This window comes from Malaya genurostris, chromosome 3 (genome assembly GCF_030247185.1).
Source record: "Malaya genurostris strain Urasoe2022 chromosome 3, Malgen_1.1, whole genome shotgun sequence".
Lineage (NCBI taxonomy): Eukaryota > Metazoa > Arthropoda > Insecta > Diptera > Culicidae > Malaya > Malaya genurostris.
The window spans coordinates 115,378,159-115,394,362 of NC_080572.1; the positions used below are offsets into that span (position 1 = coordinate 115,378,159).

Consider the following 16,204-nt stretch of genomic DNA (forward strand, 5'->3'; position numbering starts at 1 on the left):
GAACCGCTAAGCAGACTTAGCTAGATGCTTAGTTAGATGAATATATTCGCTCTGAAGATAACACACGAGAAGTTTTTATTGCCCTAAACAACCGAAATCAAATTTTTGTTAGTCAATAATATTCGTTGCCGGTACGGTACGCCACTACGAATTACATATTCGTTATGAGACAAGTACTCCAGAAGTGTCGAGAATACAACGCGCCATTGACTTCAAAGCGACATACGACACAATCGCTATGGCAGATTATGCAGCTATGGCAGATTATGCACGAATGCGGATTTCCGTATATTTTGACGGGATTTGTCGAAGCAACAATGGATAGAGTAATGTGCTACGTCCAAGTATCTGGAACGCTCTCGAGTCGTTTCAAGTCTCAGAGAGGGCTACGGCAAGGTTTTGGTTTCTTTTGTCTCTTGTTCAATATTACTTCGAAGAGCGCGGATCAACACGATCCTGACTGGCTTCGCTGACGATGTTGATATTGTGACACGTAACTTTGAGAAGATTATGGAAAGAAACATCGAGCTGATGGCCGAAGCTAGAGGTCTATAAAAAAAACAAATTTAAAAAAATGACTCAAAACTCTCTGAAAGAATAAATTTAATACCTGCCAGCGGCCAATTACACTCAGTGGTTTCATTTCAAGTGAGAATCTCTTGCTTTTGTTTACATTCCATATGTAGTTACCAAGGCTACCGGTAACTGTTTTTCAAAATCAATAACTTACCAACTTGTGTTACCAGCTCCAACATTTTTTCAAGCAAATCCGTTTTGGCATTACCAATTACTGAGGGGTAGTTAAATTTGCGATACAGTTTTGATAGTCGAGTGGCAGGTCGTGTCGTCGGTTATACCGACGACACGACCTGCCACTCGTATATCGAAACTGTATCGTAAATCTAACAACCCCTCAGTAACTGGTAACGTCAAAACGATATCGTCTGAAAAAATATATAAATTGGCAACAATTGTTGATGAATTATTGATTTTGAATATTAGTAGCCATAACCTTGGTTACTGGATATTGAAGACTTGAGCAACGTTAACAAAACTAACTTCCTCGAGTTGAAGATCCTTATTTCGTGGTAGGTTACAAGTTCTCCAATATTATCACGTATCATAGCAGTGGATCGGTTAATTCAATGAGATTAACGCTGACGTGAATCTGGTTAGTTTCAAATGAAAAATTAAGTATTGAAAAACATATATAAATGGTTTAATTTACTATATAGGTAATATTGACGGTATCCTACCGCGCCGAATAAATGGAAGCATGACTGAAACAAAGCATGGAAAGATTGAACACTGAACTGATAGTTCAATAAAAAACGGAATCACTGAGTGCAGCAGGTCCTCTGCCAGGTATTACCATTATTCTTTAAGAGAATGTTGAATTTGAATTTTATTTGTGACTTTTCTTTCAAAGAACTGAAGAATCGCAGTCACAGAATCAATTACGCCATGCACATTTTGAACACATCGGTGTTATCGAGAATGCAACTATAAACTATAAACTACCTCGAAGTTTTGCCTGTAATTGAAGTCTATATACCTGTGACTGCTTAAAATCTTTTATAAGGACCCTGCAAAATACTTCAGGAATGTGCTTGTTTACCTATGTGCCAAAATTGTAGCATACTGTAGAATATGTGAAGTTTTTTTTTGCAAGAAAAAAGACATAAACATCAATTGTAATTTAAATATAATTAAATGAAGATAACAACCACAAATAAAAAATGGTTAGCAAGAACATATTGACCGGAAAAAATATATAACAAATATTTTTTCATATGCAGACACAATACACTTCTACACAAAATTCATATTTGTTTCTTTGTAATGATTTTCTAAAGTAAAATTTTTCAATTGTTCATCAAATCATTGTATATTCGCCATTTCTGAATTTGTTCCAAATAGTTCAACCCTCGACCCAAATTTAAAGGAATTTACACTCATTTTCCAAATTTATGCTTTGGCCTAGTACTGTTGAACCTGACCTTGGTGCAGGATAATTCTGTAATTCAGAAAAAATGAAAATGTTAAATACGATCGAGAAGGTCATTTTCAAACTACTTACAGTGTCATAAACTCCAAAACTCTTCTTGAAACGATAGATCAAATTATAATATATTTCTATCTTTTCAAATACAAGAGACAGCACGTTATGGAGATGCACGTTGAATAGAATTTTTCGCACAGATTAAATCAAGTTGTAAAATTTATTCTATTTCCTCGGATCTAGCGTATCGCCAAGCGTTGCAAACACGGGCATCTGTTTGTAAAGTTGTTGAATGAAGGCCGGACTGCTATACTAGTAGTTTGTAGGAGTTTCGAATTCATTATCTTTAGAATTCGCATAGGCAACAAATTCTTGATCTCATTCGCGATCAATTGCAGTCCTCGGAGAGTAATTTTTTGTACGCACATGTTTTACCGGGTACAAGGTGTTTGAGGGTATGGTTTTTGCAAAAAGATCACGAGATCTCGGAGATCCATTGAGTTTACTGCATTTTTAATTTGCATTATGTCATGTAAAACTAATTTAATACCTTTTTGAAGCGTCCCTCGCAATTCAGCAAGATCTAGATGACACTCAAGATAATTTCGAAGATAACATTTAATCAATACATTGAATTCTAAGAAAACACTTGAAAATCATTTACCAAAATATATTCTGTCCTGCATATGTTTTGAAATCACTAGGGAAAAAAGTTACGGTTTTATTCGACATTACGGTTTATTTATTTATTATGGGGCTCCTTGGTTACTAGTTCGTAGCAACTTGAACAGTGTTGCACAAGAAGATTATTTTTATCATTTTCAAGGGGTCACTAGATTTGTGGTAACTGGTGGTAAATCGCTCAAGAACACTTTTTATACCGATTTTTCTTCAGAGTGCCTGGTCGTGTCGTCGGTTATACCGTTGGATTCTAGCTTTATTTCTCTCATATAAAAGGAGGACCCATTTTTGAATTCAAATCATGTATTTTTGAAATTTTTTTTTTGTTATTTACTTCGCTGGAATTTCTTGGTAACCAGTCCGTAGCAACCAGCAACGTGTTGCTTGAGAAGACTATTTTTATAATAAACAAGGGGACGCTCAATACTGTGGTAACTGGTAGTGAATCAATCACGAACACTTTTTATTGCGATTTTTCTTCAAAGTGTCTGGTCGTGTCGTCGGTTCATATGTGAGTCTGTATATTTGTTATCTGTGACTAAAATAAAGTGGTTTTCATTTGAACTTTTGGCTTTCAGTTGTGACATAGTATTCGAAAATAACGCTAACGTGTAAAAAAAGTTCTCGAAAAAAACGTTAAGTTAAAGGAATGAGAGCCCGGGTTGACTGTTCTATGCATAGGGTGTTCAATTTGAAACCACTAAAATCCCCATTCTTACTTCGAAACACGATATCAATGTCAATTGTAAATTTATAACAAAATGTTAGTTCTTAAACCTATAGTTTTTCCCTTATCTCTAGACAGCCGGATACTGAGATATAAATATTTCACAATGAAGCGTTATGTTCTGTAGCTACTCTCATCCGAGTAGTTCAAAGACAAATTTTGAGTTTCTCTTGTTTTGATCTCCTATATCTGGCTATCACAGTACATGCGTTGACAGTTGAAATAGTTGAACTAAAAATATTTAAGACAACCAACCGAAGGATCCTCCTACCATACAATTCACACTTCTCCTGGACAGATTCGTAGTTGGTCATACATATACTAAACAAAGCATTAAAACAGTATGTTTGGTAAAAATTGTGTGTGTTAAATAATCAACAAAATTACTTTATGTTAATAGAACAATTTTCTTGCTGAGCTCAAGACTTTAGTAAATGCATTAGAAAACGAAATTCTAAAATTAAGTTGATGAAAAGAGCGTGCGAAATAAAAGAAACTACTAACAATAAGGCGAAGGACTTTCAATAAAAGTTCCGCTAACGACCCTCTTAGAAAAAACCGTTCAACGGTGGCCCTTCATTGGTCCAATACGTTGGATCATTGGTCCAATGAACCAAACCTTCGTTTGCCGATTTTGAAACAGACCGTTGTACCGATAGCCATTTTTTTTTTGTTAAACAAACCCGACAGACACAGGTCCATTGTTGAGCCATTTTTAATATGAGGAGTTGGAGCCCAGTTGGACTAGTTTTACCGAGGGGGACGACACTAAAAAACTGCACTTCGCTTCGATTAGGCTTTTTCACGCTGCATACGATTATGCACACATTCCCTTTCTTTGCTACACATAGTAACGGTTGAATATGGATCGATCGTCTTTTCTTGGATTTTTGCTGGTTAAAAACATAATCATGTAGATATGATGTATCGTAATAGGCCATGAAACCTGAAAGTTGCAAATGTCACATGAAGATGCCAGATGCAGACAGTTTGGAGAGTTGTGAACTATCGTCCTGTAAAATCAGTTTTGTTATATTCTGGTGCATAGCTAACCCACACACCGAGAGCGTATGCTCCGGATTATCAGCCATATCCTGTCGGAATGTTGGCCATTCTCGTTTAATATCTGCGTCATTTTCCACAGTTTCTATATTCAACTCGAACCAAAAATTATTCCGAATTTCATCTACATCGTACACTGTAGGGTTTCTCTTGTAGAGACATTCCATTGTCTGATTTTTTTAACGTCTGCGAACCTTCAAAATATGCTAGAAGGGAAATCGTGAAGTAAACCGTTATGTAGTTTGCTGTTAATATGTATTAAAGTAAAAAAAATGAATTGTTATCCTTTCTATAAGATTTTCAATAACATATTAAACACAGCTTTATTCAGTTTTGGCTTCAGTATTAATGAACAACGTTTCTAAACATAAAAATTGCAAGTCTTAGCATCTAACAAAATATAAAACCAGTTTAATATCACAGACAGAGATATCTTTGGGTAAACCTTCAAAGAGCTACAATAAATTGAAATATATTCCATCTTCATGCTCCCAGCTACTAAGAAAATAAATTTTCAATGTTGTTTAACCCTAATTTCATTTTACCAATCTGCTGAATGTTGACACTCAGTGAATGTCAAGACCAGTAACAGAAACTTTTTAAGAGATCATATGTTCTTTGACTTTCTTTTACACGGTTAGAAACGCTATCAAACGGATCGATCTAGATGTTTGGATAGATGTAGTTTTTTTCGCTTTCCATTGACTTTTTGTATTTTATTTGAAAAAACCAGATCTGTCGTCCCCCTCGAGTTTTACTGGACAATTTCCGAAGTTTTTTCCACTTCCCGCATACGCATGGCTGCCAGATGGCTGACTAAACGCTGCCAGCTGGAAAAATATGGCTGGCAGACATTCTGGTGACCGGCTGCCTCACCGCTGCCAGGAATACAACTCAAACGATACAACCGTATCCATCAGGATTTTTCCACATTGAAATCTTTGACATTTTCAGCGAAGGTGAGAAGATAAAAACGCTCGGCTAACTTGGATACAGGCGACTTTGTTTTGTCAAATTGGATTTGACAACCGTAACTGAATCAATTTTGGTAGCCTTCTGGTGGCCATGGCTGCCCAGGTATCCAAAACGCTATGCGGGTTATTTTTCAAACCAACACTACACTCAAAATAATAATCATATTATAGTTACGTGAAAAGTTATGTGAATATTTTCCACCCTAGTTTTCACGTAGGTTTTAATGGACTGGCATTTAAAAGCTGTTTAATGCATAATCCAGTAAAAGTTACGTGTTTCATAGGTAAAATGTAATGTACTGTTCATATCACATTTATCTATCAGTTCATATAAAATTTAGATAGCAGAAAATTACTATTTTATATATTGGTTGAAGTCGAAAGGGAGATTCCAGATTTTGATATAAATCTATGAAATGAAAAATGCCATGAAATATAAAACATTTATTTCAGAAAATTGTCATATAATTCCAATGGCTTAGAAAGCAACTAATAACGTCGTGGTATCTCAAATCGACAAGCCTCCAGAAATCGTTTATGTTGTCACTGCCATCCAACCGAAGCCGAAGTCGAGATCCAAGAACTCCCACAACACAACCGATGCAGGTTGAAGTCGCATTACATGGTTCCAGTGTCTCTAGCTTCATACCGACGGCCTGTTTGAAGCATTCGGCAGGAGCGGGTAAACATCCGGACTCACGCAGGCACTCGGTCCAGTTGAACACATGGAAACTTTCATACTGGAATGGTCCGGTCGATGGAGTAAAAAATTGTAATTAAATAACTTTTCACGCAAATATTTACACTACTTACACTTCGAGGGCCACTGCTCGCCATTTTCAAAATCGAGTTTTTCACACTGGAAATTCACGAAGATTGTTTGACGTTTGGTCAATTCACGTAAACCTTATGTGATGACTATATTCATTTTAGGGGATGTTCGTATAACATTCATTTTCGTCACGTAAAATATTCAATTTGACATTTGAAACCATTCTACGTGATTTTTCAAGTGAATCGAATGTGAATTTTTATTTGAGTGAATTTGTATTTGCTATTACATCGTTGCTCAAAATTTTTTTTACAGTGTAGATTGTCAATATATCTCGGGTAATTTTTCAAAAGAACGTATAAGCAAGTGACAGTTTCTCTTTAATCACTCTCTCTTTCAATTATTGTGATGGGATTAAAAAAATTTTCTTTGGTATCACTATTCTGTTTGAAAGTCGAAAGTTTCGGGTATCATTTCATGCAAAAAGTTGTGTGATAAACGTGGAAACCGCTTGGTAATTAATAGAAGAGAAAGAAAACAAAGAGAAACTGTCATTTGCTTATACGCCCTTTTGGAAAATTACCCGAGATGTGACAGTTTCTCTTTGTTTACTTTCTCTTTAGATTATTGTGATGAGATTATAAGTTTTTTCTTGGATTTTACAGTTCTGTTTGAAAGTCGATAATTCCGGGTATCATTTTATGCAAAGAGTTGAGTGATGAATGTGGAAACCTCTTGGTAATTGATAGAAGAGAAAGCAAATAAAGAGAAGCTGTCGCTCTTACGGCCTTCTGAAAATTCAATCGAACTTATTAATCGAAAAATAAAACGTGTGTACTGTTTGTAAATAAGCGAGAGTAATATTTTATTTCTATGCTGTTTTTGATTATACGATACACTTCCTGTGAAGTTCTCAACATGTGAACACGTTGTTTCACGGACAGTGCGTTAGAAGTTCCTGTAATTTGTAACAACGAAGAACAAATTTCGTATTGTGGCTCGGTGGTGCGACGTCGCGAGATATCGGTAGTCGAGAGATTAAAGTTCATGTAACTATAAACGAAACCTTTGGATGTACGGTCATTGTAACCTTTCCAACCAAACAAAGAAAGAAGCGAAGATTATACGATATAATTCTGAACACTAGAATCTATGCAGTGATATACAGATTCAACATGAGTGCTGCACAGTTTGAGGATGCATTAAACGATGCTACAGAATCGCTTAACATTATTGAACTAGTAAAAGGACCATTTCATGATCCTCATGATTCTCATTGCGATTTAAATCTTACCGCAGAGGTTGCTATTGCAAATGCAATATTTGGTAAATCGCGATATCAAGAAAGGGACCCTGAATCTACTGAAAATGATGAAGACAGTAACAGTGATAGAGATTTTGATTATTTCGATATTGAATACGTCAAAAAGAATCAATGCGCTAATGTGCAGAAATCCCACGCAAATGCACAGAACTCAATCCAGAAAATCTCAGATTTTCAGCCAGCAGATGTGCTTTTTAAGAAATTCGCCAATAAAATAAACGTAGAAAAATATGAAGGCCCTGCATTGCTTCCGAATCATGCGAAAAATACGCTTATAGAAACTCAACGAAAAGCGGATAGTGATCGTCTGAGGAGCAAAGATAAACAAGATCGAGCAACTGCCGAGCAAGTCATGGATCCTCGAACAAGAATAATTTTATTCAAATTGTTAAGCCGGGACATGATCTGTGAAATTAATGGCTGCATATCGACAGGCAAGGAAGCCAATGTGTATCATGCTACGTCAAAGACCGGCATGGATTACGCAATCAAAATTTTTAAGACTTCAATTTTGATCTTCAAAGATCGAGATAAATACGTTACGGGTGAGTTTCGTTTCCGCCATGGCTACAGTAAACATAACCCAAGAAAAATGGTGCGGACGTGGGCCGAAAAAGAAATGCGAAATCTTGTTAGAATGAAAAAATGCAATTTGCCTGTACCGGAGCCAATATTACTTCGAAGCCATGTGCTTGTTATGCAGTTCATTGGAGTAGACGGTTGGCCCGCTCCTAAGCTAAAAGATGTTGAATTGTCAAGCTCGAAAGCCCGTGAGTTATATCGTGACTCTATTGAGATGATGTGGTCCATGTATAACAAATGCAAACTAGTTCATGCCGACTTATCCGAGTTCAATCTGCTATACCATGAAGGGAAAATAGTCATCATTGACGTGTCGCAATCTGTAGAACATGAACACCCGCATGCATTCGAATTCTTGAGAAAAGATTGCACTAATATAACTGATTTTTTTCGGAAAAAAGATGTGTCCACAATGACAGTCAAAGAGTTGTTCGATTTCATTACCGATCCAACCATAACGGGAGAAAACATGGATAGTTGTTTGGAAAAAATGTCAGACATGATTGCTAACCGAAGCTTCGATGAATTTACCGAACAACAAAAGCTAGATGAAGCTGTGTTCAAGCAAATGTTTATACCAAAAACTCTTCATGATGTTTATGACGTTGAGCGGGATATTTTCGAGAATAAGAATAAAAATGAATTGATTTACAAAACGATCGCAGGCTTGGACGAAAATCTTCGAGTAGCAGAGAATCCTGAAATATTGCAACAAATGGAAGGTGATTATTGTTTGAAATCTCACCCTGTTTTACCTTTCAGGTCATCAACCAAATACCAAATGGCGAGAGTTATTTGGAAATTACTTCATTTGATTTAGTTCCCATTTTGTGTTCATTTGTTTCTTGTTTTTTTTTCTTATCTCTAGAAGACAACGCTAATTCATCTCAAGATGATTCTAGCAGTGGATCATCTGATATCGATGAAAACAATGAAAATGAAGATGTAAGAAGAGTGTTTGCAGTTCGAGAGAAGAACGAAACGGCGGAAGACCGGCGGGCTCGTAAGAAAGCAGTTAAAGAAGACAAAGCCGAAAAACGTAAAACAAAAGTGAAAAAACACATAAAAAAGCGTAAAGAGAAAATGGGTGCTAAAAAATAAATCTAGATATAATTAAAAATGCTTTTATTATATTTTGTTGAAATAAATTTTTCCTATACTATCATAAGTACAAACGCTTCCTAGAACAGCTTTTAAATTAATGTGTTGTCATATATTTGGCTCAAAAGGAATCTTGGGAAAGAAATATCCTCTGAATGTAGAGAAAGGAAATAATTTTGTGAATATTTCCGCCCTTGGAATGTAAAGTTAATGCTATTACTTAATTAGTCTTTCTTAATTCAATACCCGAGTATACCACATTCAAAAATCCAAGATCCAATAAAGACAGTGTAGTCTAAATAATAATCACATATTCCTGTCTATTTATTACATATTTTATCTGTCTTATTTGTAAAATCGCCTTCGTAAACTGAGATAACACAGCAGTCGATAAAACAGCGTCATTGCAATCAACACGCTTAGTTCGAAGAGCAGCGTTGTATTATCAATCCGTACGTAGTGCAGCAGTACCTTCGGGTCATCGAAATGGCAGTACATTTCATTGCAGTCTAGTCGTTGGCGATTGTAACCAAACACCACTAATACAATTGAAACGACACCACCGCGAATAAATGACGCTCGCATTAACCACTGCATCAAGACCGGGATCTGTGGAGCGAAATCAAATCCATAAATTGCCAACCCGAGAAATGGTGCTATCATAAGTGGTCCAATGGCTGAGCCGTTCTGAAAGTAAAAGTGAGTGATATTGTAGGCATGGACACAGTAAAGAAAAAGTGAGTGATATTGTAGGTATGAACATAGTGTCCTGAGTGCTGCTTACCATTACATTGAACGTGGCGCCTATCATTAGTCCAAAACCTTCTGCGCAAAGAGATACAATGATTCCAACGAGCGAGAAGAGCACAAAACGGAACATTTCTACTGGTAAACCGCTCAGCCAATAAACAACCATGGTAAATATAACATTGAGAAAAATTTGAAGGGGCAGTCTTGAGAGAGTCAGTGCTAGATAGTACGGGAACAGGCCATACCAACCGTTGAAGCATTCCTTTTTGACCAATTTAACCTCACGAGGATCTGAAATAAGGAGGTATAATTAATGAAGGTAATGATAATGTAATATAATTCTAAAATCAAATGGCATTCGGAAATGGCATTCGGAGAAACGACTTTCGGCGAAATGACCCGAAAATTATTAAGCGAAGGGTAGTAGAGGAGTTAATACCGCATCCGTACTTAGCTGAGCGTACTAAATAAATTCAAAAATAAATATAAATTGAATTCAAAATATTTCATTCATTATACCGAGCACTTATTATTTTATTGAATAAAAATGCTTATTTGTTTGAAACAACGCTCACTATATTTACAATAATCAGTGAAAAATTTGTTTTAAATAACAATTTAATAAATTAAAAATAATTTATCATTGAATTTACTCACAAACAACACTGATTTGCTTTGGATCTAATAACAATTGTATTTGATTCTAAGTGAAACGAAATTAAATCCAGATTGAAATAAAATAGATTGAAATAAAATGTATTTGAATGAAAGGGAAATGAAGATAGGTGCTGATTCAGAATAAAATATCTTTGAATTCAAAGCGCAATATGTTTAAATTTAAAATTAATTTTACTGCGTGTAATTCAATCCAACAGTCCGTGTGTTATGATACTTCTACTATTAAACAGAACATAGAAAGCTTAAAGGTCTATTTACGCTATTCGAATCCAATTCAGTGCCTGCACAGTTCCGCACTGGATAAAGTATTGATGATACCGATAAAGTCGATTGTTGCAGGAAAATTCGGTAAAATGGTTATGGTTTGGCAAGCAATTTGTGAGTATGGAATTATTTCGAATTCATTTGTGACTACTGATACGATAACAGCGGATTCATACGTTCGGAAATGCTCCCCATGACCCGAAAACATCACAATCTAGTAGTTATCCGATCTGAGCGATGGTGCATTGAATCTTTACCGTGGCTCGTAGGTGTTCGGAAATTACTTGCTGTTAAACTCTCTGCGCATCTAACCGATTTTAGCAGACAACTCAAAACCCCCTATGGTTGTTGATGTCATGTACGTTATCAGTTTTGTGGACTGACTCAGTGACTGTACACTGATCGCTGTACGTTGGAAATTATTATTGACAATATTGTTCCGTGCCTAGTTGTTAAAATCGACAAACGTAAAACGTATGAGAACAGTTTCATTTTCATAACAGAATCAAAATGACTTAGGATACAGCTGCAGATGAAAAAATAATAATCGATAACCTTTTCTAAAGTTTATTTTATGTCTCCTTAATACAAAAACAAGGAAAACTTTGCTAGGCTGTGTCCCTCTCATGCACTCTCATACAAAAACAACTCTACAACTAGGTAGTTGAACACTCTCAAGCACTCTCAAACACGAGAGCTCTACAACTAGGTAGTTGAACAAAACAGAATAAAAACATCACGAAACTTAATCACAGACTAACTGACGTAACACTATTAGTAAATTCTTCTAAAAATAAATTATCGTGGGGCACTAGCTCCACCTATTTTGAACTGTGCGAACTATATATTATCATTCCGTAATAGCCGTTCAACCGAGAAGGTTGTGTATAGAAGCGTACAGTTTAATAACGCTGGTTGGCTTACACGCGTTAAATACTACAACGGTTGAACTACAGGTAGAGGCCTGTTGGCAGCAGCCGTTAAAACGTATAGTCGTGCTGCATAAGAGAGCCCTAGTGCTGGGCCAAGCTGGTGAAGGAAACAACAAAGGGCGTTTCCCAGGCTCTACCCAGGCCACAATATACAGCCACAAGTACTGAGCAGGAGAGTGCAAAGGCACATCGAAGAAGGAGAGTGCAAAGGCAAATAGAAGCAGGAGAGTGCAAAGGCACACCGGTGCGAAGGCACTTCGGTGTAGAAGCATATCAATGCGGAGACAAGACAACTCGATCTTTCCACTGCCATACAACACGCAGGTATACACCGGTGACCTGCGCTGGTTACAGCTGGTGAAGATAAAAGAGAATCGGAAATCGTGTTGTGCTGGATGTCAGGTAGCAGTAGCATCACATCGTATTCTATCGCTACAGAGAGCTTCAGCGTTGTATCAACATCCATATACATCCAACAAGAACATCTAAAGCAACGAGGATCAACACGGCAGTGCAACAGAGATAGAAGACAATTTCAAGGTAGAAGTTTTTTTCCTTTTGATTGAGTACTGTGTAGAGTTGGTTTCATTTTTCATTTTAAAGTTTGATTCAAAATTTTAATGTAATGGATGAATCCATGGACGTAAATTTGATTCAAAATCCTAGCATGAATCCTATACACGGTCTAAGCGCACATATGCTGAAATGCTTAAAACGGTCATTGTTGTCCCCCCTTTATAAACCGAAAACGGATTTTCAAATCTAGAGGAACCAGAGGACTCTGACTCTGACGAAAATAGTGAAGGTAATTCGTTTATCACTCCTCAAGGGTCTGTTAAGAGGAGATTACCAAACCACAAAATACCAAAAAGGCACCTAAAATTACACCTTCAAAAAAAGATCTCCGTGTTAAAGCTGAACAGCAAAATTTTAAAGGAAAAACTGTGCCTCCTGGTTTGTCAAATTCACAAACCAATCCAGGATCTAGCACAAACAAAGATAATAATCAAGTGGGCTCCATTTCACAGCCACCAACAGGATTACTGAAGTTTTCGGAAATTGTAGAATGGATTTTCTCAGCATTCAACATATCTGAACCCTTAAAGATCCTCATAATGGCTTTCCTTCCAATAGCTAGAACCTTTTTGAAGCAGTTATCAGCTCAATGGCCAATTGTCTCAGGTTTTGTATCTTTTGATGGATAATTTATCACCCGCCGCAAATGATACAATCGCTGTCCTGCAGTGGAATTGTCGAAGCATCATACCAAAACTTGATTCATTAAAGGTTTTGTTGCATAGTCAAAAATGTGATGTATTTGCTTTGTGTGAAACATGGCTTACTTCAAACATATCTTTAAATTTTAATGGTTTTAACATTATACGTCTTGATAGAGACTCTCCGTATGGTGGAGTGCTTTTGGGCAGAGCTTAAAATTGTCACACATTCTCAATGAAAGAAACCATTTCAGCAGTCTCATTTTCAATGTTTTACTGTCTCATTCGCAAATGACCGACACCAGAACAAACGAAGAGAGACGAAGCATTTTAGTTTCTCATCGAAAAAATGAGAGAGCATAATTGCCAACGTCACTCTTCCCTCTATGACAAGACGAAATCAAACTAACGTCTTCAGGTAGCAACAGCAGAATTGAAATTTTCATTCTTGCATCGGTGTATTGAAAATATGTGACGTTTGGCTATAAAAAGTGACTACAATATGGCAAATCGAAGTAATTACATCCCAGAACTTCTTTGGAAACCAAAACTACTACAAATTCGAGCACCAACAGTTAAAACTTATTGTGAAACCTTTTTATGTCGTTTTCAATTCTCACAGCTTTGGTTGAATATCGACACTGAATACTATAGGATTTTCACTGAAAACTGTAAATGACTGAAAGGGCAAATGAAAGAAAAAACACAATTTTGAAACTACTGTCCCGTTTATGTCATTGACTGGACATGGATTTCGTTCTCATAGTTTGCAAGCGAAACTGAGAGTGACAATAATTTCTTGTCATTTTCGTTTATTTTTCAGTCAATGAAAATGACTTTTATTAGCTCTGCTTTTGGGAATTAAGAAATGTTATTCCTTTTACCGATTAAACATTCCTTCGACTTCTAGTATAGAAGTTGTTGCTTGCCAAATAAACATTAAAGGAAAAGATATTTGTATAGCTTCGGTTTATATTCCTCCAAAAGCACAAGTTGAACAGCGACAGCTTAATGAAATGGTTGAAGCCCTTCCTGCTCCACGATTGATTCTGGGATTTCAATTCGCACGGTATTATGTGGGGTTCCGTTTACGATAACAGATCATCTTTAATACAAAATATTTGTGACAATTTTAGCATGACGGTATTAAATATGGATAGCATGACACGGATTCCAAGACCTCCTGCACGTTCAAGTGCTTTAGATTTATCTCTTTGCTCGACTTCAATTCGACTAGATTGCAGACGAATGAGGAGTCGTAACGTAGGAAATGAGATTGAGTAATATTCGAACCGATGGATATTTGATTTTGCGAGGAAAGTTTGTCCAGATTCTGTTCCTACGCATAGCATTATTCGGGAGTCTACTCCAAATAATGGTTCCATTGATAGCCCCTTTTCTATGATGGAATTTTCCATAGCACTCATGTCTTGTAACAATAACGCTCCTGGGTTGGACAGAATTAAATTTAACTTGGTGAAGAATCTGCCCGACCTCGCAAAAAGACGTTTGTTGGAATTGTTCAACAAGCTTCTTGAGCAAAATATTGTTGTCCTGTATCAGAAAATTGTTCGAAAAAATTATTCTACGACGTCTTGACACTTGGATCGAGACGAACGGCTTGTTGTCAGATACTCAGTTTGGTTTCCGTAGAAATAAAGGGACGAATGATTGCCTTGCATTGCTTTCGTCTGACATCCAAATTGCCTTCGCTCAAAAGCAACAAATGGCATCTGTATTTTTGGACATAAAAGGAGCATTTGATTTAGTTTCCATTGATGTTCTTTCAGACAAGCTCCACCAACATGGACTTCCAGCGGTTATAAAAAATTATTTGCACAACCTTCTGTCAGAAAAGCACATGTACTTTTCATATGGTGACTTAGCATCAGCCAGAATTAGCTACATGGGCGTCCCGCAAGGCTCATGTCTCAGTCCGCTCCTCTATAATTTTTACGTGAATGACATTGACAGCTGTCTAGTAACCCCCTGCACACTAAGACAATTGGCAGATGATGGCGTGGTTTCAGTTACTGGACCCAAAGCTGTTGATTTGCAAAAACCATTGCAAGATACCTTAGATAACTTGTCCGTTTGGGCAGTTCATCTGGGTATCGAATTGTCTGCGGAGAAAACAGAGCTGGTCGTCTTTTCAAGAAAGCATGATCCCGCGCAACTCCAGCTCCAACTCCAGTGTGGTTTGATTCCAAATGCACGTGGGGAGGACACATTAGGTATCTGATAACAAAATGCCAACAAAGAGTAAATTTTGTTCGAACATACAATAACTCTCATATTATCAAACTTGAGCGAATTCAGTATCGTTGTTTGTGAATTGCCTTAGGCTGCAGCTTTCATCACGACTGCTAATAAGATGTGAGGTACTGAATCCCCTGGTTTCAGTATATATGACAGTATATTTTAACCATATGTCCCAGGAACTCAACCCTTCAAGATATATTCCTATCCGTGTCAGCCTCCTAAATGTCCCTGACTCAACTATATTTTTCGACATATCCATGCAACGCAAAGTGCGTGGAATCCCGGATCACCTACGATCTATGGAAATCCAAAAAATATTTTCACGTAAGTTCAGGCATATTGACTCTGAGAAAATGTTTTACACGGACGGATCGCGAATTGAAGAAGCGACAGGGTTCGGTATGTTCAACAATAATGTTTCGGCCTCATTCAAGCTTCGAGAACCTGCATCTGTTTATATAGCAGAGTTAGCAGCAGTTCATTATAGCTTGAGTGTAATCGTCACATTATCTCCAAACCATTATTTCCTCTTCACAGAAAGTCTGAGTGCAATTGAAGCCATTCGCTCAAACATGACTGGCAACAATGAACCGTTTTTCTTGGGCAAAATAAAACAGTGCCTGAACGACATATTGAACAATAATTATCTAATCACTATAGTCTGGGTCCCGGCTCATTGCTCCTTTCCAGGCAATGAAAAAGCCTATAGTTTAGCCAAATATGGTGCTATTGAGGGAGAAATTTATGAGAGACCGATTGCTTTCAACGAATTCTATAGCGCGACTCGCCAAAGAACACTTGCCAGCTGGCAATCTTCTTGGGATAAAGATGATCTAGGTCGGTGGATGCACTCAATTATTCCTAAAATTTCGAGCA

At 36.9% G+C, this 16,204-nt stretch overlaps 2 protein-coding genes and 1 long non-coding RNA gene across 4 annotated transcripts in view; 1 reads left to right on the plus strand and 2 right to left on the minus strand.

The window, feature by feature from the left end:
* Positions 1–1,815: 1,815 nt before the first annotated feature.
* LOC131439029 (uncharacterized) lies at positions 1,816–2,733 on the minus strand. The gene is made up of 3 exons (XR_009231042.1): positions 2,667–2,733; positions 2,081–2,585; positions 1,816–2,017 (listed from the first exon to the last, which is right to left on the minus strand). It is a non-coding gene; the product is annotated as an uncharacterized LOC131439029 (long non-coding RNA).
* A 4,094-nt stretch (positions 2,734–6,827) lies between these two features.
* LOC131439339 (serine/threonine-protein kinase RIO1) lies at positions 6,828–9,299 on the plus strand. Its single transcript, XM_058610234.1, has 2 exons — positions 6,828–8,846; positions 8,993–9,299. Exons 1-2 carry the CDS (start codon positions 7,394–7,396, stop codon positions 9,223–9,225), a joined length of 1,686 nt encoding a protein of 561 aa, XP_058466217.1. The 5' UTR covers positions 6,828–7,393; the 3' UTR covers positions 9,226–9,299.
* The window catches only part of LOC131439338 (ATP-binding cassette subfamily G member 4), a 118,700-nt gene continuing 111,728 nt past the window's right edge, over positions 9,233–16,204 (minus strand). For both annotated transcript variants that reach the window (XM_058610232.1, XM_058610233.1), the window contains 2 exons: positions 10,010–10,266; positions 9,233–9,912 (listed from right to left, as the gene is read on the minus strand). In XM_058610232.1, the coding sequence (XP_058466215.1) occupies positions 9,571–9,912; positions 10,010–10,266 (599 nt within the window). In that variant the 3' untranslated portion in view covers positions 9,233–9,570. The remainder of the gene's footprint in view (positions 9,913–10,009; positions 10,267–16,204) is intronic.